The following is a 26,956-nucleotide window of genomic DNA, read 5'->3' on the forward strand; positions in this document are numbered from 1 at the left end:
TAAATGATTGGTCTTTGTCCCAAACATTATGGAGGGCACTGTATCTATCTCTGCCTTAAAAATATCCACTGACTTGGCCTCCACAGCCTTCTATGGCAAAGAATTCCACAGAATCACTAAAGAATTTTCTCCTCATCTCTTTCCTAAAAGAATGTCCTTTAATTCTGAGGCTATGATCTCGAGTCCTAGACTCTCCCACGTGGGAACATGCTCCCCACATCCACTCTATCCAAGCCTTTCATTATTCTGTATGTTTCAATAAGGTCCCCCATCATTCTTCTAAACACCAGTGAGTACAGGCCCAGTGGCGACAAACACTCATCATAGGTTAACCTACTCATTCCTGGGATCATTCTTGTAAACCTCCTTTGGACGCTCTCCAGAGCCAGCACATCCTTCCTCAGATATGGTGCCCAAAATTGCTCACAATATTCCAAATGCGGCCTTACCAGCGCCTTATACAACCTCAGCATTACATCCCTGTTTTTGTATACAAGCCCTCTTGAAATAAATGCTAGCATTGAGTTTGCTTTCTTTACTACTGATTCGACTTGCAGATTAACTTTTTGGGAATCCTGCACCAGCATTCCCTTTGCACCTCTGACTTCTGGATTCTCTCAAGATTTAGAAAATAGTCTACACCTTTATTCCTACTAGTAAAATGCATGACTCCACACTTTGCTTTGCCGCTTTCATCTGCCACTTCTCTGCCCACTCTTTCAATCAGTCTAAGTCCTTCTGCAGAGTCCTTGCTTTCTCCGCACTACCTGCCCCTCCACTTATTTTCGTATCATCCGCAAACTTGCTCACAAAGACTTCAATCCCCTCGTACAAATCATTAATATACAACGTAAGGAGTAGCGGCCCCAGCACAGACCCCTGCGGTACTCCGCTATTCACTGGCCGCCAACCAGTAAAAGTCCCCTTTATTGCCACTCCTTGCCTTCTGCCATCCAGCCAAGCTGCTATCTGTCCTTTGATAGCGTCTGATTTAATTCAAAGCTTAAGGTTCTGTGCTGCTTAGTCATATCTAAGTGACTAGTACATAATCACAGAAACCACAGTCCCAAAACTGACCAGGGAAAACAAACGGCAAGAGATAGCTATTTATTATGACTTTCCAAAATAAGTTAGCAAATAGTGCAAAGGTCAGAGTATTACCCAGAGTAGACCACCCACGATCATTGCAGGTGAAATCAGGAGGCTGGACTGAGTGCTACCTAAACTTTCGCCAGCACCGGACCCCACCTATAGATGGCAGCATCTGTACTGGACCCATCTAGCCAACATGAAAGAGAACTCAAAGGAAGTAAACACAAAGTGCAGAAGTAAACACAAAGTGCTGGAGTAACTCAGCGGGTCAGGCAGCATCTTTGGAGAAAAAGGATAGGTGAAGGTTCGGGTCGATACCCTTCTTCAGACTGCTATTGCAGAATGGTCTCAGCAAAGCTTGAAACCTTCAAGGCTAGGATTCCTCACTATTTTAAAAGGCAGCTCTTTTGATCTGACTGGCCCCCTTTTGAATGTGTTCAAGCTGTCCGCCATCACTTCGGAAGTCCGGAAGACTGAGCTGTAAACATGCTGGGGCCTGGGCAAAGAGAGCTTGGGAAGTGGCTGCCTTTATCTCCTCCATCTGTGTTAATCCGTTCCTGAAATAAGCAAATAAGTTTATTGTCCTCACACATCAAATGTCAGAGTGACCTGCAATCAACTGTAAACAGATTGATGACAGCAATCAGTGTTAAACGAAAAAGAGCAAGGAGCCTCAGCGCCATGAAGTAGAGCACTTTAATAAATTACCAATAAGAACAATACGAAATGTAAATCTCTCCCATTTTGCAAAAGAATTTCAACAGACAATTGGATTTCAGCTAAATGAGCACCATTCATCACACCTTCTGATGTACATTCAACACCCATCTAAGTGAGTCTAAATTTAACACATATGATAACATCACATGCCATAAATTCCCAGGGCCTGATGGGATCTATCCCAGGTTACTGTGAGGGACAAGAGAGGAGATTGAAGAAGCCTTGAAATTCAGATCTTTGTATCCTGTCTAATCACAGGCTAGGTCCTGGAGGACTGGAGAGTGGCTTGTATTGTTCCTTTGTGACATGAGACGTAGAGACAGTCCAGGAAATTATAGGCCGGCGAATCTCATGTCAGTGGTAGGGAAGATATTGGACTGGAATCTTCAGGATAGCATTTACTTACATTTGGGACAATTTTGGCCTGGGCAGGTCATGTCTGCGGTCGGCAGTCGATGAGAGCGTGGGGGGAACCGCAATGAGGGGGGGGGGTGAGATGGGAGGGATAAACAATGGAGGACCCGGCGTCGGGGAACTGCTGTGCGGGGGGGGGGGGGGGGGGGGGGGGGGGAGAACAAGAGGAGCCGGCATGCTTTTTAAATTTGTCCCGCCGTAGGTGGCCGCTATTTGTATACATTGGGTATGCAAGCAAAGAATTTCACTGTGCCTGGTCTCATGTGACAATAAAATATTCCATTCCATCCATCCCATTCCATTCTTACTAATTTGGTCGAGTTTTTTTTGAGGAGGTGAAAAAAGGATTGATGAGGGTAAGGCAGTGGACAACGTTCATATGGATTTTAGGAAGGCTTTTGGTAAAGTCCCCCAAGAAAGGCTGATCCAGAACATTAAGATGAATTATAAAAAAATTGAACTTAAATGTCAATAGGCTGGTTAGTAATTTTGCAGATAACACCAAAATTGGTAGAGTTGCAGATAGTGATGGAGGGTGTCAAAATATAGTGAGATAGTCTGAAGGAGGGTCTCGACCCGAAACATCGCCTATTCCTTCTCTCCAGAGATGCTGCCTCACCCGCTGTGATTCTCCAGCATTTTTGTCAAGTCAAGTCAAGTCAAGTTTATTCGTCACATACACATACGAGATGTGCAGTGAAATGAAAGTGGCAATGCTCGCGGACTTTGTGCAAAAAGACAAACAAACAAACAAACAACCAAACAAACTATAAACACAATCATAAACACACACATATCCTTTTACATATTAAATATTGGAAGGAAAAACATTCAGTAAAGTTAGTCCCTGGTGAGATCGGAGTTTACAGTCCGAATGGCCTCTGGGTCCACCAGTGAGATAAAAGATCAGTTACATACATGGGCAGATGTAGTTTAATCCAAATGAGTATGAGGTGTTGCACTTTAGGTGGTTGAATGCAAGGGGAAAGTATACAGTTAATGACAGGCCCCTTTAATGTACAGAGGTATCTTGCGGTCTAAATCTATTGCTCTCTAAAACTGGCAACACAAGTAGATAGGATAGAGTAGAAGACACATGGTATGCTTGCCTTCATCAGATGAGGCATTGAGTATAAGAGTCAGGAAGTCATAGAGTCATAGAAGGATAGTGTGGCAACAGGCCCTTCGGCCCAACTTGCCCACACCGGCCAACATGTCCCAGCTACACTTGTCCCACCTGCCTGTGCTTGGTCCATATCCCTCCAAACTTGTCCTATCCATGTACCTGTCTAACTGTTTCTTAAACGTTCGGATAGTCCCAGCCTCAACTACCTCCTCCGGCAGCTTGTTCCACCCACCCACCAACCTTTGTGTGAATAAGGTACCCCTCAGATTCCTATTCAATCTTTTCCCTTCACCTTGAACCTATGTCCTCTGGTCCTCGATTCCCCTACTCTGGGCAAAATGTTCTGTGCATCTACCCCATCTATTTCTCTCATGATTTTATACACATCATGATTTTATAAAACTGTAGTTAGCTTTAGGTATAATTATTGTCACCGAGATACGATGGAAAGCTTTGTTTTACATGCTCTCAATAAGATCATGGTGGCCGACTAGGAAAAGGGGAGATGCAGCGAGACCTGGGTGTCATGGTACACCAGTCATTGAAAGTGGGCATGCAGGTGCAGCAGGCAGTGAAGAAAGTGAATGGTATGTTAGCTTTCATAGCAAAAGGATTTGAGTATAGGAGCAGGGAGGTTCTACTGCAGTTGTACAGGGTCTTGGTGAGACCACACCTGGAGTATTGCGTACAGTTTTGGTCTCCAAATCTGAGGAAGGACATTATTGCCATAGAGGGAGTGCAGAGAAGGTTCACCAGACTGATTCCTGGGATGTCAGGACTGTCTTATGAAGAAAGACTGGATAGACTTGGTTTATACTCCCTAGAATTTAGGAGATTGAGAGGATATCTTATAGAAACTTACAAAATTCTTAAGGGGTTGGACAGGCTAGATGCAGGAAGATTGCTCCCGATGTTGGGGAAATCCAGGACAAGGGGTCACAGCTTAAGGATAAGGGGGAAATCCTTTAAAACCGAGATGAGAAGAACTTTTTTCACACAGAGAGTGGTGAATCTCTGGAACTCCCTGCCACAGAGGGTAGTCGAGGCCAGTTCATTGGCTATATTTAAGAGGGAGTTAGATGTGGCCCTTGTGGCTAAGGGGATCAGAGGGTATGGAGAGAAGGCAGGTACGGGATACTGAGTTGGATGATCAGCCATGATCATATTGAATGGCGGTGCAGGCTCGAAGGGCCGAATGGCCTACTCCTGCACCTAATTTCTATGTTTCTATGTTTCTATCAGATAATACAATACATACATACATTCAAGTCAAACTCATGTACATTAGGTAGAGCAAAGCGAAAGATGCAAAGTACAGAAGAGAGTTCTCAGCATTGTAGCACATCAGTCCGATAGACAAGATGCAATGTCCGCAATGATGAAAAGGTAAAATTGGACAGTACCCCAACATGGTGGGACTATTGAGAAGCATGAAACAGAAGGGAAGTAGCTGTTGCTGAGTCTTGTGGTGCAGCGTTCAAGCTGGACCTTCTGCAGGGTGAAAGAATGACCGAGGTGGGACAAGCTTTTGATTGCGTTGGCTACATTTCCGAGGCAGTATGAAGTGTAGATGGAGTCAATGGTGGGAAGTCTGGTCTGTATGATGGACTGAGCTATAGCTACAACTCTCTTTCATTTATTGTGGTCTTGGACAGAGCTGTTCTCAAACGAGGCTGTGATGCAACCCAACAGTATATTTTCTATGGTGTATCTATAGAAGTTTGTAAGAGTCTTTGGAGGCATGTCAAATTTCCTCAGTCTCCTAAGGAAGTAGAGGCATTGGTGAGTCTTCTTGGCAGTCGCATCAAGGTGGTTGGTCCAGACAGTTCATCGGTAATATTAACATCCAATAAATTAATGCTCTCAAACATTTCAGCACCATTGATGTTGCTTGTGGCATGTACTCTAACACACACTTGAAGCCTGGAATGTGTTGAGGGACCATGATGGAAACAGATACAATAGTGGCATTTAAGAGGCTTTTAGACAGGCACAATGATGTGAACAGAGGGATATGGATCACGCAGGCAGGGGTGATTTCTTTAACCTGGCATAATATTCATCATAAATATTGTGGGCCAAATGGCTCGTTCCTAAACTGTACTGTTCTGCATTCTATGATAGACTGCACACTCATGCTTCAGTGCACTGGAGTGTCAAGCTAGGTTTTTATGCCAAGCCCTGGAGGATGTACTTTTCAGTGCTAATTCGTCTCACCAGAGCCTGTGCACCTAATTGAGCTAGTTTCTGAAATGCCATGTGGCTTCTGTAATTCCCCAGCATCAATAAACAACTATGACATTTTAACCAAACGAGTAATGAACAAATTAATATAGAAACAACTAACAGGCAAGGACCAAGTGTAAGTTGCTCAGGCTGAAGATCCCGTCAAGCCCAAAAGCAACTCATGTCAATTTCTTTATTAAACTTCTTTACCAAACTTTTTAAGGCAGAGATAGACAAATTCTTGATTAGAACGGATGTCAAGGATTATGGGGAGAAGGCAAGAAAATGGGTTTAGGAGGCAGAGATCAGCCATGATTGAATGGCGGAGTAGACTCGATGGGCCGAATGGTCTAATTTTACTGTGGCAGTTACTAGTTTAGTATTGTATAGCTCTACAGCAAGTTCCCACAGCTTTCTGGCATTTCACTTAATTTTCAACCTTACAGGGTTAAATACAAGGAACATTCATTTAGTTACTCAGATGTGAGGCTGCTTATAGAATAAAAGCTGCAATGATGGGATGGGGGAAGAGAGAGTTCTCCCAGTGGGTTAAAAGGAAACTGAAGAATAACACCCAAGAGAAACTTGTTCTTTGAACAATGAGGCTGCCAGAGGAGTTTTCTGAGGGTAAACATTTCAAGAGTGTAGTTTAGGAATAACTGCATTTTGCTAAAGCAGTAATTTGAGCAATTCTCCACAGGTGTTCTATCTGTTCTTGCGCATTGAAGGGAAAATAGAAAAGGTCACTGCTTCTCCAGCATGCTGTGTTGATGGGTTACCAAATGCAGCGGTGAGTTTCAAAGTGATAGATGGGGCAGAGCTTCTCAGCAGCAGCCTGGACTGATTAGATGAAATTGAGAGTGCCAGTGGCCTTAATCTCGATGGGCAAAGCAGACATGTGTAAATTATATTTGGGGGCACAGAAGATCAAAGATCTCAGCCAGAACAAAGATCAGAGTGTGACGGTCAGCATTCTAAATAGCAGCTTCTGGCTGTGCTGCAAGGAATCCAGCAAGGTTGGGAAATCTTGCATTTACCCAATAATAGGTCTGTAGGGTGCTGTTCAGGTCGCATTTGTAGTACAGTGAGTAAATTTGTGCCCCATATCTGAGGAAGGATGTGCTGGCTCTGGAGAGGGTCCAGAGGAGGTTTACAAGAATAATTCTAAGAATGAGTGGGTTAGCATATGATGAGCGTTTGACAGCACTGGGCCTCTACTGGCTGGAGTTTAGAAGGTTGAGGGGTGACCTCATTGAAACTTACACAATAATGAAAGAAACAGACAGACAGACAGACAGACAGACAGACAGACAGACAGACAGACAGACAGACAGACAGACAGACAGACAGACAGACAGACAGACAGACAGAGAACCAGGGTGTTTCCACTGGTGGGAGAGTCCAAGACCAGAGGTCACATCCTCAGAATTAAAGGGTGCTCTTTTAGAAAGGAGGTGAGGAGGAACTTCTTTAGTCAGAGGGTAGTTAATCTGTGGAACTCATTTCCACAGAGGGCTGTGGAGGCCAAGTCATTGGGTATTTTTAAGGCAGGGATAGACAAATTCTTGATTGGAACAGGTGTCAAGGATTATGGGGAGAAGGCAGGAAAATGGGACTAGGAGGCAGAGATCAGCCATGATTGAATGGCGGCGTAGACTCGATGGACCAAATGGCCTAATTCTACTCCTATAACGTGAACTTGTGAATACACAAGTTGGACAAGACACATGAAGATATATTTAGTTAATGTGGCAGTAGCACCATGGAATATAGAACACAGAAAAATACAGCACAAAGACAGGCTTTTTGGCCCACTGGGCTCATGCTGAACATGATGCAAAGTTAAACTAAACTTATCAGATGATCTATCCTCCTCGATTGCCTGCATATCCATGCCTATCCAAGAGCCTCTCAATTGCCAATATCTTATCTGCCTCCACCACCATCCCCAGCAGTGCATTCCAGGCACCCACCATCCTCTATGTTAAACAATTTGCCCCACATATCGCCTTTAAACTTTGCATCTCTTACCTTAAAATGATGCCGTCTGGTTTTTGACATTTCCACCCTGATACAAGGCTATGACAACCTATTCTATCTATGCCTCTCCTCATTTTATGGAATAAATAATCAAATGAGGCTAGCTGCCAGGAAGAATAAAAATGAGTGCTCTTGCTTATCAGACCCCCCCCCCCCCCCCAAGTTTCATGTAGATTTATTAAAATAACCAAAAGTCATTCCTTGCTGCAATTTACATTCCCTTAGAAGATGGCCACCAGGGTTTACAGGGTTGAATATTTGAAGATCCCTATGCGATTTCTTGTAGGAATTCAAATGCATCAATAAATATGGATTAGTTTAATGGATTTTTTTTACTAGTACTTGATTTGTAGCTATTGATTTGACTTAATCCCAGTTTTTCATCCCAGTTTTGCTACTGTGTAATTTTGTTCAAATTTCCACAATTTTCCTATATTATGTAATGTACAGAACTTTCTCTCTGCTGTTTGTTGTCTCTTTTTCTCCCAAGCATCATTCTGCAAGAACTCTCTGCTGGTTTATTGCAGCCTCCTCCAAAACAATCACAGGCTCAGGCTACCTTCATCAGATTCCACCACCTCACCATCCGTGGCTTGAGACCCATATCATCACTCTATTTGTTTAGCGTGAGACAAAAGGAAATTGTCAAGAAACAGAAGAAAAAAAAGGAAAAGAGTAAAAAGAGAGAAAAATAAGGTTGGAACGAATGAAAAAAGGAAACAGAAATACAACTATCCAAATATTTAGCTGGACACAGTGCTGGAGTAACGTATTAAAAAACAAAGAAGTTCACTGCACCTAGCTAGGTACAAGTGTCAATAAAGTACCCCCATCATCATCACACTCAGCAGGTCAGGCACCAAAAAAAGGATGGGTGATGTTTCGGGTTGGTACCCTTCCTCAGACAACAGGAAGGGTGTCTGAGGAAGGGTGTTTCAGACATTGTTTGAGGAAGGGTTCCAACGTGAAATGTTACCCATCCTTTTTTGCCAGGGCTGCTGCCTGACCAGCTGAGTTACTCCAGCACTTTGTGTCTATTTTCAGTACAAACCAGCATCTGCAGTTCCTTTCTACATATCAAATATTTAGCAATTGCCACCTGGGGCTTTTGTTTTGGGGGGTGAGCAGCTAATAAATGTTTATTGACTGCTGAGTCGAGAAGAGTTTTCAGAATTGAGGTAAGTGTTGCTGGCCTCATTCTGTCAAGAAGAGGAGCATTTCCGTTGTAGTTACATTAATTACCACAAGGGGTCATGAATGTATTAAAGATCATGAATATGGGGGGAAATATATTACCAAAAGGCAAGAAAGAACACAAATTTTGAATGTCAGATGATAAAAAAAAGTCTGCTATTCGGAAGTGATAATAAATTATAAGAATAACAAAAAATAATGAGATGGGGAGAATTACAGATATGAATAAATGAATGAAAGACACAAAATGCTGGAGTAACTCAGTGGCTCAGGCAGCATCTCTGGAGAGAGGAAATGGGTGACGTTTCGGTTCGAGACCCTTCTTATGTTACTATGGACGTTCAGTCACTCCCCCCACCAGGAAGGCCTCAAAACCCTCTGTTTCGTCCTCGACCGCAGAACCAGCAAATTTCCCTCACTGAGTTACACCAGTATTTTGTGTCTATCTTCGGTTTAAACCAGCATCTGCAGTTTCTTCTAACACTTGAGTAAATGAATGATGCGTAGGTTCCCTTTGCAAGTTCACTATTTAGAAAAGCCATTTTGATGCTCCGACGTTTTGCCTTTGTATTAAATGGCCATTTTAAGGTCCAAAATAAACAGCACACACATTCTCTTCCGGCACAAAGTCCACAGCACCTCATCTTGATAATTGGTTAGCTTGTTTAACAGAAATATACAGAGCATGAAGACCACAAGTTTGATCAGTAAACAAGGCTACACAGATGCCAACAATACCTCTTTAGCGTTTCACACTTCACTTCACACTCCTTTTAATCTTTGCTCTGGTGATAAAGCACCAAGCAATATAACGCCCTCTCAGCTGCGCCAATTTAACGAAAGCTTCAAATACTTGCAGATTACACGAGAGTTTACTTCCTCTGTCCATTGCTGCAATTGTAAATGTTTTAGGGAATTGGTTTTATAAGTCTTGAAGCACAATTCTATTAGCCAACACATTGATCCAATGCATCTCCTCAGGGCTGGTTCAGTGAGGCTTCCTCTTAGCATTGAGCAGCCACAGACACACTGAGCAGGTTCACACTGTTTGATAAAGGAAGAGGAGGAAGATGGGGAAAAGGAAGAATTGTAAGCAAGGGGGTCTCAACAAACAGCCATGTCCACATTACTGTGGAAGTAGACATGGATTACTGTGACTCCCTGCAATTGCTTCATGCATCACATCGACAGCCACAGTGGTAGCAATCTGATCCCACATTAAAAACATAGAAACATAGAAAATAGGTGCAGTAGGTCATCCGGCCCTTCAAGCCAGCACCACCATTCAATATGGTCATGGCTGATCTTCCAAAATCAGTACCCTGTTCCTGCTTTCTCCCCATATCCCTTGATTCTGTTTGTCCTAAGACCTATATCTTAACTCTCTCTTGAATACATCCAGTGAATTGGCCTCCACTGCCTTCTGTGGCAGAGAATTCACGATTCACAATTCTCTGGGTGAAAAGCCGGCACCAAAACATGCAAGCTGCAGTGTTCTAGTGCCTGGTGTCATCCTAAGTAAACATCCTGCCTCTGTACTAACCCATACATTATATGTGGTGTCAGTGTCAGAGCCAGCAGTGGAGAAATCAAATGGTTCAGTTTTATCGCTATTTCCTTCCTCTTCCTCCACCAACTGTTGAGTTTCCAATCAAGGTCCTGAATGGAAAAGTATCAATAGTGGGGCTGCATGGAACGGGTAGGAAAAGGGAAATAATCACTGCTTGCACAATCAAACTGCTTCTCTTCCAAAGGATTGTGGACAAGTTCACCTTCTATTAGCTCCAACTGCATCAGAAGCCATGGTCTCACGAAAGACCTTTCTCAACATTGACCAACATCCTCTCCACAATTGTGTTTGGAACAGGCAGGAATGCCTCTTCTCAACCTTCTCTTCTCCAAAGGAAACCGTCCCAACCTCTCTAATCAATATTGGTAACTGCAGTCTTTCACCTGCATGTTTTGGTGCCAGCTTCATGCAGGTGAAAGACTCGTGCAGGTTCTGCCGCAGCAAAAGTTTAATTCAAGTTGATTGGGGCAGGTTATTTGAGGGGAAAGGAACATCAGCCAAGTGAGATGATTTTAAAAGTGTGATGACAAAACCTCAGCATGTGTACGTCCCTGTTAAGGCCCTGTCCCACTTTCCCGAGTTACCCACGAACTCTCCCAAGTTTTCCCCTTGATTCGAACTCGGGGAACGTTGGGTAATGTCGGTAGCGAGCTCGTAGGAGCCCATAGGAGTCCGTAGATGTTTCGTAGCGGCTCGTAGGAACTCGGGGCATCAGGTAAGTCGGGACTTTTTTTCAACATGTTGAAAAATGTCCACGGGTTTAAAAAAAATAGCCCCGAGTACCTACGAACGGCTATTACCGTAATTCCCCGAGTTCGAATCAAGGGGAAAACTCGGGAGAGTTCGTGAGTAACACGGGAAAGTGGGACATGGCCTTTAGAGTGAAGGGCAAGGCAGGCAAACATAAGGAAGCTTTGCTGATGAGGGAAATAGAGGCATTGGTCAAGAATAAGAAGGATTCATGGGACGGGTATCGGCAGCTGGGATCAAGTGCATCCCTGGAGGAGTTTTGGGAACTATGGAGCAGAGTGAAAAAGGAGTTTAGATGGGCAAAAAGGGGCCAGGTGATAGCTCTGGCAGATAGCATTAAGAACAATCCCAAGAGATTTTATAAATACATAAGGGGGAAATGGGTAACCAGCGAGAGAGTGGACCCCTCAGGAATCAAAGCAGTCACCTCTGTATGGAGCCACACGAGATGGGCAAGGTCCTCAATGAGTATTTCTCGTCTGTATTTACCGAGGAGAAAGACAGGAAATCAGAGGAACTTTGAAGTACTTGAGAGCAGTCAGTGTTACGGTCGAAGAAGTGCTGAAGGTACTATTGTGTATAAAGGGAGACAAATCTCCAGGGCCTGATCATATATATCCGAGGACATTGTGGGAAACCAGAGAGGAAATTGCGGGAGCCCTGGTTGAAATTTACGAGTCGCCTTTAAATACAGGAGAGGTGCCGGAAGACGGGAGGCTGGCAAATGTTATGCCCATTTTCAAGAAGGCTGCAGGGAAATTGTAGGGAACTATAGGCCAATGAGCTTAACAGCTGTAGTTGGAAAGTTACTAGAGGGTATTCTGAGGGATTGGATACACAGGCATTTAGACAGACAAGGGCTGATTAGGGATAGTAAGCATGGTTTTGTACGTGGGCAGTCATGTCTCAGAAATCTGATTGAGTTTTCTGAAGACATGCCCCAAAAGGTCGATAAAGGCAGAGCTGTAGATGTTATATACATGGATTTCAGTAAAGCATTTGATAAGTATGGTAGGCTGCTCTAGAACGTTAGATCGCATGGGATCCAAGGAGAGATAGCTGAATGGATAGACAATTGGCTTCATGGAATGAAGCAGAGGGTGATGGTAGAAGGCTGCTTATCGGACGGGAGGCCTGTGACTAGTGGTGTGCCTCAGGATTCGGTGCTGGGCCCATTACTGCTTGTCATCCAGATCAATGATTTGGATGAGAACATACATGACAAGATTACCAAGTTTGCTGACGATACAAAAGTGGGAGGTTTTGCAGATGGTGAAAATGGTTGCGAAAAATTGCAGCAGGATCTGGATCGATTGGCCAGGTGGGCTGAGGAATGGTTGATGAAATTTAATACAGTAAAATGTGAGTTGTTGCATTTTGGAAAGTCTAACTTGGGCAGGACCTACACAGTGAATGGTAGGGCTCTGGGTAGCGTTGTAGAGCAGAGGGATCTAGGAGTGCAGGTCCATAGTTCCTTGAAGGTCAAGTCGCAGGTAGATAACGTGGTCAAAAAAGGCATTTGGCACATTGGCCTTCTTCAGTTAGAGTATTGAGTATAGAAGTTGGGAGGTCATGTTGCAGTTGGAAAGACGTTGGTGAGACTGCATTTAGAATATTCTGTTCAGTTCTGGGCACCATGTTATAGGAATGATGTAGTCAAGCTGGAGAGGGTACAGAGAAGATTTACGAGGATGTCGCCAGGACTAGAGGGTCTGAGCTATAGGGAGAGGTTGCGTAGGCTGGGACTATTCCTTGGAGCACAGGATGAGGGGGATCTTATAGAGGTGTATAAAATCATGAGAGGAATAGATCGGGTAGATGCATAAAGTCTCTTTCCCAAAGTAGGTGAATCGAGAACCAGAGGACATAGGTTTAAGGTGAAGGGGAAAAGATTTAATAGGAATCTGAGTGGTAACTTTTTCACACAAAGTGTGGTGAGTACATATGGAACAAGCTGCCGGAGGGGCAGTTGAGGCTGGGACCATCCCATCGTTTAAGAAACAGTTAAACAGGTACATGGATAGGACAGGTTTGAAGGGATATGGACCAAGTGCAGGCAAGTGGGACTAATGTAGCAGGGACATGGTGGCCGTTGTGGGCCAATTGGGTCGAAGGGCCTGTTTCCACACTGTATCACTCTATGACTCTATGAGCCAGGAATTATCCTTTTTTTTCCCCCAAATGTTCTCCAATGTGTCCCATCCTGCTAATAATATGTGACCAGAAATGAAAATAATACCCAGTTAAAGCCAGTACTGCTTCCAAGGGCATTTCTGTTGACAGCAGAGACATCGAAGCCTGTCATACCCTGCCCAGTAAAAACAAAACGGCCGCACCGCCAATAATAATCCGGTTCACCAACAGAAAGAAAAAATATGACCTCCTCAGACAAGGAAGGAAACTAACAGGGACCGACGTTTACATCAACGAACACCTCATCAAGAAAAACGCGGACATCGCGAGGAGAGCACGCATTCTAAGAAGACAAAACAAGATTCAGGCAACATGGGTTTCAAATTGCAAAATACTCATCAAACTGAATGGACTAACACCAGAGGCAGCGAAAGTGCTCATCATCAGGGACATCGCCGAGCTGGATAAGTTCGAGGTATAAAAAAACACACACAAGATAACTGAATACACACTGAATTGAATACACCAAGAACACCCATGACAAACTCGGACAGAAACCACCCATCTACTGAATATGAAAGACTGGACTTGGGTTGTTTTAAATACACTGAACATAAATCACAAGACATTGAAAATGACATTGACCCTGAAAATAATTTCTACAATAACACACACAGCTATTGTGAGTACTACACAGAAGAACAATTCAAAAGGAATGTAATAATGGATGGTTCTATATCAGTGATACATTTTAATAGCAGGAGCCTAAATTCAAATGTCTCAAAGATCAAACACAGTGTAAGGCAAACGGACAGAACTTTCACAGTAATAGCAATATCTGAGACTTGGCTTAATGAGGAGCAAACTAACATGGTTGGGATTGAGGGATATGAAATGTTCAATATTAATAGGAATCACTCTAAAGGGGGGGGGGGGGGGGCGCCTGCATTATACATCGATAAAAGTTACAAAAGTAAATGTGCTAGTAACATGTCTTTTGCTATAGACAACATCATGGAATGCATCACAGTAGAAATTGAGATTGAGTAATCAAAAAATATTTTGGTAAGCTGCGTGTATAGAAAACCAGGATCTTGTATTGATACGTTTAAGGAAACATTAGTGGAACTTTACAACAATATTAATAACAAGAAAATGGTTTTTGTCTGTGGAGATTTCAACATTGATCTGCTAAACCCACAAGAACACAACTCAACCACAGAATTTATCAATGCAATGTATAGCAGCAGCTTATACCCCACAATCACACGACCAACCACAATAACACACAGTGCTACACTTATCGACAATATATTCACAAACGTTATGGATAGAAAAGTAGTGAGTGGTTTAGTAATAAATGACACAAGTGATCACCTGCCAGTCTTTGCAACCATACAGAGCTGTACCAGGATCAAAAAAGACACCAAAACAATCAAAATAACCAGACACAAAACACAAGATGCTGTTAATTCCGTCAAAGAAGACCTATCGAAACAAGATTGGAACAAAGTTTATGTAAAAGATGTAAATGTAGCCTACGAATCATTTCTGTCAATTGTATCAGGACTGTACGAAAAAAATTGTCCTCTAGTAAAGAAAATAGTGAAACTAAAATATGCTGATAAACCATGGATAACTAAAGGAATATTAAATGCATGTAAGGAAAAAAATTTATTGTACAAAATTTTTTTAAAGAAAAGAACAGCAGAAGCTGAAGAAAAATATAAGACATATAAAAACAAACTAACAAAAATCATGAGATGCAGCAAAATCGATCACTATAGTAAGTTACTGGAGAACAACAAAAACAATATTAAAAATACATGGAATGTATTAAATGCCATAATTAAAAAAGGAAATGGAAAGGCACAATACCCAAACCATTTCCTGTCTAAAAACAACACAATAATCACTGATATGGCCTCAGCTGCAAACGAATTCAACAAATTCTTTGTTGGTGTTGGTCCTGATTTGGCCGGAAAAATTGCAAAGACTGGTAGCAGCGATGGTGTAGAAAGTAAAGAGATATATGTAAAGGATACAATATTTATAAGAGGGACTGAAGAAAAATAAATTATTGACACTGTAAAAAAACTCAAGAGTAAGAAATCCACAGACTGTCATGATATTGACATGTTTACAGTTAAAAACATTATAGAATGCATAGCAAGACCTCTGACTCACATTTGTAATCAGTCCCTTCAAACCGGTGTATTTCCCAACAAAATGAAAGCTAAAGTCATACCAATATATAAAACTGGAGACAAACATGTACTTTCAAATTACAGACCCATTTCATTGCTTCCACAGTTCTCCAAAATACTGGAAAAAATATTTTACACAAGACTGGACGAATTTATCACCAAACATAACATACTGTACGAACAACAATATGGTTTTAGAGCTAACAGAACAACTTCATTTGCAATTATTGAATTTATAGAAAAAATTACTAAGGCAATAGAAAATAAAGAGTATGCAGTAGGGATTTTTTTGGACTTAAAAAAAGCATTTGACACCGTAGACCACGAGTTATTAATAAAGAAACTACAAAGATATGGCATTAGAGGCATCGCACTATCATGGCTATCCAACTACCTACAGAACCGGGAACAATATGTCGAAATACAAAACCATAAATCACAATTACTGCAGGTTACGTGTGGGGTGCCCCAGGGCTCAGTGTTAGGGCCATTATTATTCATTTTGTATATCAATAATATATGTGAAGTGTCAAAAACTCTTGAAACTATTCTCTTCGCTGATGATACTAACTTACTCTGCTGTGGAGACAACTTGGAGCAGCTCCTGGATAGTATGGAAAAGGAATTGAGCAGGATGAAGATCTGGTTTGACGAAAATAAACTCACATTGAATTTAAGTAAAACAAAATTCATAATATTTGGAAATCGATCAACCAACACAGAGAAAAAGCTCATGATAAATGGCACAGAAATAGAAAGAGTATCTGAAATAAAATTTCTTGGAGTATTAATTGACAACAAATTAACTTGGAGACCTCACATAAATTATATTAAAGCCAAAATATCCAAATCAATTGCAATACTGAATAAAGCCAGAGACCTAGTAAATCAAGCCTCCCTGTATATGTTGTACTGCTCCCTCATACTCCCATACATGATCTACTGTGTGGAGGTTGGGGGAACACCTACAAAACAAATACACATCCAATCTTCATCCTCCAAAAAAGAGCAATACGAATTATACATAAAACCACCTACAGACAATCAACAAAACCATTATTTATCAGACTAAAAACATTAAAATTTCAAGATCTGACAGATTATAAAACTATCCAAATTATGTTCAAAGCAGCTAATCAGCAATTGCCTTGTAATATCCAGGGGTTGTTCCAACGGAGAGAAAGCAAACACAACCTGAGAGGAACCTATATATTCGAAAAACCGGCAATAAGAACTAATGCAAAACTCCAAAGGGTGTTAGTCTCTGGAATAACTGCCACGATGAGCTGAAAAAATGTAAGACTCTATTCAAACTAAAAACACTCTTCAGAAACAAAAGATTGAATGGTTATGAGCTGGACCAGTGATTTTCTTTTCTGTTTGGTTATTTCTTGTTTGTGGACTGTTCAACAGATTTTGGGTCCATTTGTTCCCATTATTTTGTTTTTCCATGAAAATGTATAGAAAATAAGAGGGGGTAGGACCAGAAAAGTTTTCGAACTTCTTCTTACCCCTTTTGAACATGAACGATATTATTTGTATTATTTGAGTTACTTATTTGTTTGTTTTCCTTTGTGTTTTCTTTTCTTTTTTTATTGCTTACAAGTTTATTTGTGTTTATATTTTTTAACATGTTCAATAAATTAATAAAGTAAGTAATAATAATAAAGTATATAAAAGGTTCAATATAACATCATGCATTTATACTAAGTGCCTCTCATGACAAAGTGCAGAAAATTGTGTTTGTCTTATTAACTACTTTAGTGAACTGCCTTTCATTTGTGCACTCGTATTCCCACAGCCCTTGCTTTCCTTTTGCACCAGGATTCTTTACTCCATAGTGCTTCTCATCATACCTCTCCCCAAAATGCATCCCCTCACAATTCTCTACATTAGGTTTTATCTAACATGTGTCTGTCTGTTTAGATCCAGCTGTAATTTATCTGTATCCTCTTCACAGTTCACATTACTCCCAAATTTTGTGTGAAACGCAAATTTAAAAATTGCCGATTGTTCCTAAGTGTAGATCAGCTGCCTGTGTCTGTAGATCAATCTCATTTACCACATTCTACGTATTTATATGAATACAGCCATTGAAAACCAAATTATGCTTGTTATTTTATTTCCATTTTCAAATTATCCTTAAGACCCTCACACTGATCTAATCCAATGTTAAATATCTTCCCTTTTATCATTTTATTTTGCCTTTAAATATTATCTGATTGTTTTCCCTAGCCAGGACTAATGTTGACACAAAGTGCTGTGGTAATTCAGCTGGTCAGGCAGCATCACTGGAGAAATTTGATGGGTGACGTTTCAGGCCAGAACCCTTATTCAGACTGCTTATGATTGCAAGGTCTGTCCCTTCAGAACACACATCGATTATCATTATCCCTATCATGACCCATCGTTGACCCACTCTAATTATCCTTACACCTATTATTCCCCTTTTTCTTAGCTTTCCTGTATATCTCCTTATCTTCACCCATCTATTTCCAGCTTAGCTTTACTACCTTCTGATTCTACTCTCAGCTTTCCACCAGGAAACTAAACTTGCAAACAGTTTCTTTCTTTACTTTTAGTCAACTAGGAAATAACTCACCAGCTTTGGCCTCTTTTCTGATGCTATCTTTCAATGTGTGGTTCATTATTGATGGCCTATCAATCCTTCTGCACATAGTACTGGCCCTCATGATCATATACTGCCTTCAGCTTTGAAAGCAGAGGACTGCTCGACAGATCATAAATGCATCTTTATTTAATGTTAAAGAATAATGTCAAGCATTATTCCAAGCTCCATCACAAAGCAACAAGAGACCCATCAGTAGCCAAGCCACAGTGATAATCTAAAATTAAACAAGGGCGAGTAAAATTATGACATACTCAACTTTATTCTCACCAGTTTATCAGCTGCAGGTATTTCAATGTTTGCATTAGTATTGGTTTATTATTGTCATGTGTACCGAGATACTGCAGGCAAACATCGTACCATACATTAGTACATCAGATAGTGCAGAAAAATAAAATAAGAGTGCAGAATATAGTGGTACAGTTTCAGAGAAAGTGCAGATAAAACAAAAGTGCAAGAGCCACAATGAGGCAGATTTGGAATTCGGCCCTAGCATACGAGAGGTCCATTCAAGAGTCTGATAGCAGCGGGGAAGAAGCCGTTCTTGAATCAGGCACTCACTATTCCATGATTGTTTGGTGCAAAAACATTGCTGAAGTCACCATGGTTCTGCTTCCCAGCAACAAGAATGTCCTTCTAGGATTATTGTTTTATAAACTATTCATGATGGGCCTGCAAAGAAACATTTAATTTTCAAAGTAGGGTTTGCGATCCCAGACATCAGAGTCATTTCAGAATTAAAAGTAATGAGGCTGGGGAAAGAATTAAAAAGTAGAACGTGTATTTATTGGCATTGTCGATCTTTTTTTTTTTTAAGTTTATGGATACACCTCCATGGAAGTTGACAGTCATTTAAAGTCATGATCCAATCCCATTCAGACTTTGGAGTCACTAATAATTTGTGACATTACAGGCAAAGGAAAATATACACATGATAGCTGAAGCAGTTTTATCGCGTTGTGTCAAACATTGATGAAGTTTGACAAATATTTTCTTCTTAAGTGAAGAAAAGGGCCATTTTTAATTTTAAAGTATTTGATGAACAATGTGCGGTACGGTATTATCAACAGTCGAGAGTGTTTTATTGTCATGTGTCCCAGATAGGACAATGAAATTCTTACTTGCAGTAACAGTGTTAAGACAATTAAAAATATATAATAATAATTGATGCCTGTTTTCCCTCTGCCATATATGCACAATCTCACAAGATTATTTTCTGAAAGGAAGTCAAATGAATGCCAGTGTTTTGCTTTTATGAAATAAACATTTCTGTACCTGTCCTGTATATGCAAACTCCAGCGCTTGTTTCAAGCCCAGGCCGGTTACCCCATGTAGGTTCACTTCTTCAGCAACACTTTCCACCATACAGAGACTAAACATGGCCTGAAAACAGAAGTAAAATCAATTAACGTCATGGGTCAATCAAAGAAAATATACAACAGAAGGCCAAACATTATCTCTCAAGGCATTGCTAGAATTAAATTTGTACAGCCACCAAAATATTGCAGATGCACGATTCGGGCAGGTTTCTGATACAGGTATTTTCAAACGGGTCTGTAGATCAGAGAGTATTAATGTTGAGTTAACAACAGAACATCTTTGTGACGCACATACCGCCGTGACCCTAATTCACTTGATGATGGCCGCAGGTGATGATCTTATAATCTCCAACAATCGATAATGTGAGGAATGAAAGCTTGACTGCAGGTTGAAGTGGCTGAACTCTGGCAGGGTAGAGATTAAATGTGCAGGAAAATGATATGCATTAGGAGGAGGAAGACAACTAGGGTTTTGGAAGGCAGCAGACAAAAATAACTCAATAGTAGCAACAGGAGGATTGATTAAAATTGGATTATTTTAAAATAGGAAAAGGTATTGCTGGAGTAAAAGGGCAGGCCAAGGCAGTTGTTTAGTTTAGTTTAGTTTAGAGATACAGTGCGGAAACAGGCCCTTCGACCCACCTAGTCTGCACTAACCAACGATTCCCGCACATTACCACTATCCTACACACAACTAGGGACAATTTACATTTACAATAAGCCGACAAACATGCAAGTCTTTGGAGCGTGGGTGGAAACCGAAGATCTCAGAGAAAACCATGTGGTCACTGGGTACCGACAGCACCCGTGGTCAGGATCGAACTCTAGTCTCTGGCGCTGTATGCACTGTAAGGCAGCAACTATATTGCTGCGCCACTAGGCTGTATCTGAAAGACTTGTTATGGAGTGAAGAGGTGGCGGATGCGGACACGACAGGCGGTGTATTAGTCAAGCAAATGAAGAAACTGACATTTCTATCATGAGAAATAATGGCAGGTATCATGGTAGCACAACAGAGCCCACAGCTAGAGCAGGAGGGAACCGTAGGTCCAAACAGGTGGTCAGACCCACAGTAAAGGCTTTCAGGATCAGAAACAGATGGCATATAAAGGAGGCATTTGTAAGTAAGAGTACAGGAGAAGTAGTGGAAGAGGAAGAAATGGGATACAGAACCAGCAATGAAGTTTCTGCTCCGTGGAATGGCCCAAATTAACTACAAATTAGGATGATTACATGCCAACATGCTCCTCTTATTATGGTCAAGAATACTGACTGAGGTTCAGAGGCCAGTTCACTGGCACACGGCATCTCGGTGGCCAATGGGCTTATTGGTTAGATTCGCCTAAACCCATATTGCAATCCTCACAGAGGCTATGTCCCTTATCTCCTTTGATACCAAGCTACATCCTCAGGCTAGAGCGGCACAAGGATAGTAATGCTGCCTAATAGCCCTTGCAGCGTCAGAGACCCAGGTTCGATCCTGACTACGGGTGACTACTGTACGGAGTTTGTACGTTCTCCCCGTGACCTGCATGGGTTTTCTCCAAGATCCTCAGTTTCCTCCCACACTCCAAAGACGTACAGGTTGTAGGTTAATTGGCTTGGTATAAGTGTAACTTTTCCCCAGTGTGTGTAGGATAGTGTTAATGTGCTGGCATCGCAGGTTTGTGCAGACTCGGGGCCTGTTTCTGCTTTGTATCTCTAATCTAAACTAAACTACACACAGATCCCATATTAGTTCCCACTCTTTACCTATTCCTGTCAAGATTCTTCTACCTCATAGACCAGATAGCTCATATTTCCCTGAGGCTTGAATGCAATGCATTAACGCACTTATTTCCCCTCTGTGAATAATTTCCACTTCTCTTCACCAATCTCTTATTGAGCAGGAACAAGAGCCAAGTTGGACTGTGTGCTGATTCCTTACACGGTAATGATAATATATCAAAGTTCAGGCCATCTGCTTATTTTTAAATTAGTTCAGGATTATCAAATAAAGTGCTTTGAAGTCTTGCGTAAGCGTCTAGGTTCTGTTATTATGGATCTGAGCACATTCCATTTTTCTCTCCAATTCACATAATTCTATCTGAATCTTGAATATATTTATTGACACAGTATCCACAGTTGTCTGGAGTAGAAAACTCCAAATATTCATAATGTCATAGAGATACAGCGTGGAAACAGGCCCTTCAGTCCAACTGACCCATACACACTTGTCCTACCTGTCTGTGTTTTGCCTATATCCCTCTAAACCTGTCCTATCCATGTGCCTGTCTAAATGTTTCTTAAACATTGTGTAGTACCTGCCTTAACCACCTCCTCCGGCAGCTCATTTCATACACCCACTATCCTTTGTGTAAAAAAGTTACCCCTCAGGTCCTATTAAATCTATCCCCCCTCATCTTAAACCTACATCCTCTGGTTCTCAATTCCCCATACACCAGGCAAGAGATTTATGCTTCTCATGAGTTTACCCGATTTATGCTTCTCATGATTTTGTATACCTCAAAAATAAAATCTCTCCTTTTCCAATTCGTACATGGTCAACCTCTTATTCTGAAAGTATACCCCCTGCCCCCCAACTCTAGGTTCTTCACAAGGGGAAACATCCTCACAGGATCCAACCAGTAACATTCCTTCATAACCCTGTACATTTCAATAAATCATGTCAAATTGTATTAAATTCCAGAGACCACAAGCCCTTTCTGCTAACATTTTCCTTCATGGGACAACCATCTAATCCAAAGGAAACATCACTCTCATCCTTAAAACAATGCAGAATCAACATGGCAGTTCTAAAGTGCAAAAACAAAAAACAAAAATCTCCAGAAGAGATGGCAAACGTTGGAATCTAGAACAAAAACCAAATAGCTCAAATAACTCAGCGTGTCAAGCAGCCTCCGGAGAGGCAAAGTGATGGTCGGCATTTCAGGTTGCTGAACTCAAAATGCTCCCTCCCACATGAAATCAACTGAAACGTAAGAGGAGTGCTCACAAACCATAAGGAAATTGAATTCAAGAAAGAGACAAGAAAAGAGAAAAATAATTACTACAATAGAAAGAGGAAACCTGCAATACAAACTCAATTGTTTTTTTTCCAATTTCCATGGGAAACTCAGCAGGAAATTAATTAGACCACATATCTAAAAGCAATTGCTGACTTATCATAATATGATTAGTTTTAATCTGCAATTTGAGAAGGAGAACGTTAAATCTGAAGTGTCAGTGATGCAGTTGAACAAAGGGGACTATGAAGGCATGAGAGGGGAGCTGGCCAAGATAGACTGGAAAGGGATTCTCGCAGGAATGACGGTGGACACAGCAATGGCAGGAATTTCTGGGCATAATCCGGAAGACGCAGGATCATTTCATTCCAAAAAGGAAGAAAGATTCTAAGGGGAGTAGGAGGTAACTGTGGCTGACAAGAGAAGTTAGGGATAGAATAAAACAAAAAGAAAAGATGTATAACACATCAAAGAGTAGCCGGAAGCCAGAGGGTTGGGAAACTTTCATAGGACAACAGAAGGAAACAAAACGGGCAATACGGGCTGAAAAGATGAAGTACGAAGGGAAGCTGGCCAGGAATATAAAGAAGGACAGTAAAAGCTTCTTTAGATAGGTTAAGGGAAAAAGTGTAGCAAAGTCAAATGTGGGTCGCTTGAAGGCAGACACGGGTGAAATTATTATGGGCAACAAGGGAATGGCAGAAGAGTTGAATAGGTACTTCGGATCTGTCTTCACTAAGGAAGACACAAACAATCTCCCAGATGTACTGGAGGGCAGAGGATCTAAGGGGGTAGAGGAACTGAAAGAAATTTTCATTAGGCAAGAAATAGTATTGGGTAGGCTAATGGGACTGAAGGATGATAAATCCCCTGGGCCTGATGGTCTGCATCCCAGGGTCCTCAGGGAAGTGGCTCTAGAAATAGTGGACGCATTGGTGATCATTTTCCAATGTTCAATAGATTCAGGATCAGTTCCTGTGGATTGGTGGATAGCTAATGTTATCCCACTTTTCAAGAAAGGAGCGAGAGAGAAAACAGGGAATTACAGACCAGTTAGCCTGACTTCGGTGGTGGGGAAGTTGCTGGAGTCAATTATTAAAGAGGTAATAATGGGGCATTTGGATAGCAGTAAAAGGATTAGTCCAAGTCAACATGGATTTATGAAAGGGAAATCATGCTTGACTAATCTTCTGGAATTTTTTGAGGATGTGACAAGTAAAATGGATGAAGGGGTGCCAGTGGATGTAATGTATCTAGACTTTCAGAAAGCCTTTGATAAGGTCCCGCTCGGGAGACTGGTGACTAAAATTAGAGCGCATGGTATTGGGGGCAGGGTGTTGACATGGATAGAAAATTGGTTGGTAGACCGGAAGCAAAGAGTAGGAGTGAACGGGTCCTTTTCAGAATGGCAGGGCGAGTGGAGTGCCGCAAGGCTCGGTGTTGGGGCCGCAACTGTTTACCATATATATTAATGATTTGGAAGAGGGAATTAGGAGCAACACTAGCAAGTTTGCGGATGACACAAAGCTGGGTGGCAGTGTGAACTGTGAAGAGGATGTTAGGAAGGTGCAGGGTGACCTGGACAGGTTGAGTGAGTGGGCAGATGCGTGGCAGATGCAGTATAATATAGATAAATGTGAGGTTATCCACTTTGGCGGCAAAAACAAGTGGGCAGATTATTATCTCAATGGGGTTAGGTTAGGTAAGGGGGAGGTGCAGCGAGACCTGCGCGTCCTTGGACACCGGTCACTGAAAGTTGGCTTACAGGTACAGCAGGCAGTGAAGAAAGCTAATGGAATGTTGGCCTTCATAACAAGAGGATTTCAGTATATGAGTAAAGGGGTTCTTCTGCAGTTGTATTGGGCTCTGGTGAGACCACATCTGGAGTATTGTGTACAGTTTTGGTCTCCTAATTTGAGGAAGGACATCTTGTGATTGAGGCAGTGCAGCGTAGGTTCACGAGATTGATCCCTGGGATGGCGGGACTGTCATATGAGGAAAGATTGAAAAGACTAGGCTTGTATTCACTGGAGTTTAGAAGGATGAGGGGATATCTTATAGAAACATATAAAATTACTAAACCAAGTGCAGACCCGTTGGGTCTGTTCCTCCAACGTGCGGTTGTGGGGGGGAGAGGCGGCATGCAGCGTCACACACTAACTATCCCACCTCCCCCCCGCACTCACGCTAATTACCCTCCCTTGATATTATATTAATATTGTTAATTTGCTCCTTTTACCCCATAACCACCCTATCTACTGACGCATAGCCCCCAACTTGCAGTCACATCTAGCATCTAGAGAGGGGGGGGGGGGGGTTGGGGTGGTAGGGGGGGGGTAGCGAATGAGGGCAGAGAGAGAAGGGGCAGAGACAGAGAGAGACACAGAGAGAGGGGCAAGAGGGATAGGGGGTGGAGAGGTGAAGAGGGAGTGTGGGTGAGTGGGGAAAGGTGGGGGAGGAGGGGAGGAGAGAGAGAGGGTGAGAGTGAGAGTGAGAGGAGAGGGGGGGGAGGGGAGAGGGGAAGGGGAGAGGGAGAGGGGGAGGAGGAGGGGGAGGAGAGGGGGAGAGGAGAGGGGGAGAGGTAAAGGGGGAGAGGAGAGGGGGGGGAGAGGAGAGAGGGGGGGGAGAGTGAGGAGAGGGGGGGAGAGGAGAGAGGGGGGGAGAGGAGAGAGGGGGGGAGAGGAGAGGAGAGGGGGGAGGGGAGAGGAGAGGGGAGAGGGGAGAGAGAGAGAAAGAGAGAGGGATAGGGAGAGACAGGTGGGGAGAGAGAGGAAGATAGAGAGAGAGAGAGAGAGAGAGTGCCTTTTTTACTCAACCCAATCCAAACAACCATTTGCAGGCAGTGCTTTTTTACTTCAAACTATCTATATTTTCATTTTCAAACCAAATTAAGAGTACTCACTCACAGTGCTGTAGACATTTGTTCAATGTCATTCAGAGCTCAGAGTGACAGAGACTAATTGACAGAGCTCCAGCTTGCAGAGATTAATTGAGGCACGCCACTTCCTGGTTTTATAGTCCCTCCCCCTCCCACCAGCAGGAGCAGCAGAGAGAATGGAGAATTTTGTAAAAACATTAATATATCTGTCATTTTTCATCGACGGGAAGAATCCTCGGCACACATACGGCGGAGGGGGGCTCTGAGCGAGGTGGCCAAAATTGACGGCCGTAGGTGGCGGCGTTCTCTCGGAAATCGCAGCACAGATGGCCAAAACCGGTCAAGAACAGAGTTTTAGTAATATAGATAGATAAAAGGACTAGACAAGCTAGATGCAGGAAAAGTTTTCCCAATGTTGGGTGAGTCCAGAACCAGGGGCCACAGTCTTAGAATAAAGGGGAGGTCATTTAAGACTGAGGTGAGAAAAAACTTTTTCATCCAGAGAGTTGTGAATTTATGGAATTCCCTGCCACAGAGGGCAATGGAGGCCAAGTCACTGGATGGATTTAAGAGAGAGTTAGATAGAGCTCTAGGGGTTAGTGGAGTCAAGGGATATGGGGAGAAGGCAGACACGGGTTAATGATAGGGGACAATCAGCCATGATCACAATGAATGGTGGTGCTGGCTCGAAGGGCCGAATGGCCTCCTCCTGCACCTATTTTCTATGTTTCTATGTTATCTGACTATTTACCAATAAACAAGTAGTAATGGGCCTGTCCCACTTAGGCGATTTATCAGGCGACTACCTGCGCCTGTCAAGTTACAAATTCCGTAGAGACAGTACCCATAGTCGGGATCGAACCCGGGTCTCCGGCGCTGCATTTGCTGTAAGGCAGCAACTCTACTGCTGCGCCACCGTACTCTAGAAGAAGTTAAATAAATATGACGTTGTTGTAGCTATTCTTGAATCACTTGACACTGATTGCATTGGGCTGCAGCCGATGTAAATACTTCCCATTACCATCTCTGTAATGGCAGAGTAGATTCTCATTTCATTGTTCAAGGGCAGCAGGTGTATCAAATGAACTCATAGCGGAATCAGTTAATAGTTCATTCATTAACATCTTTGAAAGGGAGAAGCTAAATGCACATAATAGCAGGATTGAAGATCAGATGGATAAATACAATGACATTGATGAAATACTCTGAACAAAGGATTCAAGCAGTGCTCTGAAACTGTAAATGTCACCACTGGGTTTCAACTGAGCAGATTAATTCAAAATGAATTATCATTTTTACGTGAAACCTTATAAGAGTTTACTTCTTAAATTCATTGAAAATGTCTCCTTTCCTTCAGGAAATCAAGAAAATTCAGAATAGATCAAATACTATTTGGAGGAATAACTACGAGAGCCACACAGAATTTATTCATTAAATTATTTTTTTTATTAATTCAATAAAAGATCAGAATACTTTCTACTTAAAAGCAAATTATGATGTCAAAGGACTCAAGAGCTCTTCAGCATAATGGATCATTTCAAAATCATCCTATTAATTAACCATAGAAGTGGAATAACCAGATATAAAACTCATGAATATTGGTCATTTCATAATACCAAATGACTTCTGCAAACCACATTATATAAACAGCAA

The 26,956-nt window shown here is 42.1% G+C and overlaps 1 protein-coding gene across 1 annotated transcript in view; it reads right to left on the reverse strand.

Moving 5' to 3' along the window:
- Positions 1 to 26,956, reverse strand: part of klhl32 (kelch like family member 32) — a 152,618-nt gene that overhangs the window by 117,742 nt on the left and 7,920 nt on the right. The window contains exon 2 of the mRNA XM_033021048.1: positions 19,377 to 19,484. Coding sequence (XP_032876939.1) covers positions 19,377 to 19,484 — 108 coding nt within the window. The remainder of the gene's footprint in view (positions 1 to 19,376; positions 19,485 to 26,956) is intronic.

This window comes from Amblyraja radiata, chromosome 5 (genome assembly GCF_010909765.2).
Source record: "Amblyraja radiata isolate CabotCenter1 chromosome 5, sAmbRad1.1.pri, whole genome shotgun sequence".
In the NCBI taxonomy this organism is placed as follows: domain Eukaryota; kingdom Metazoa; phylum Chordata; class Chondrichthyes; order Rajiformes; family Rajidae; genus Amblyraja; species Amblyraja radiata.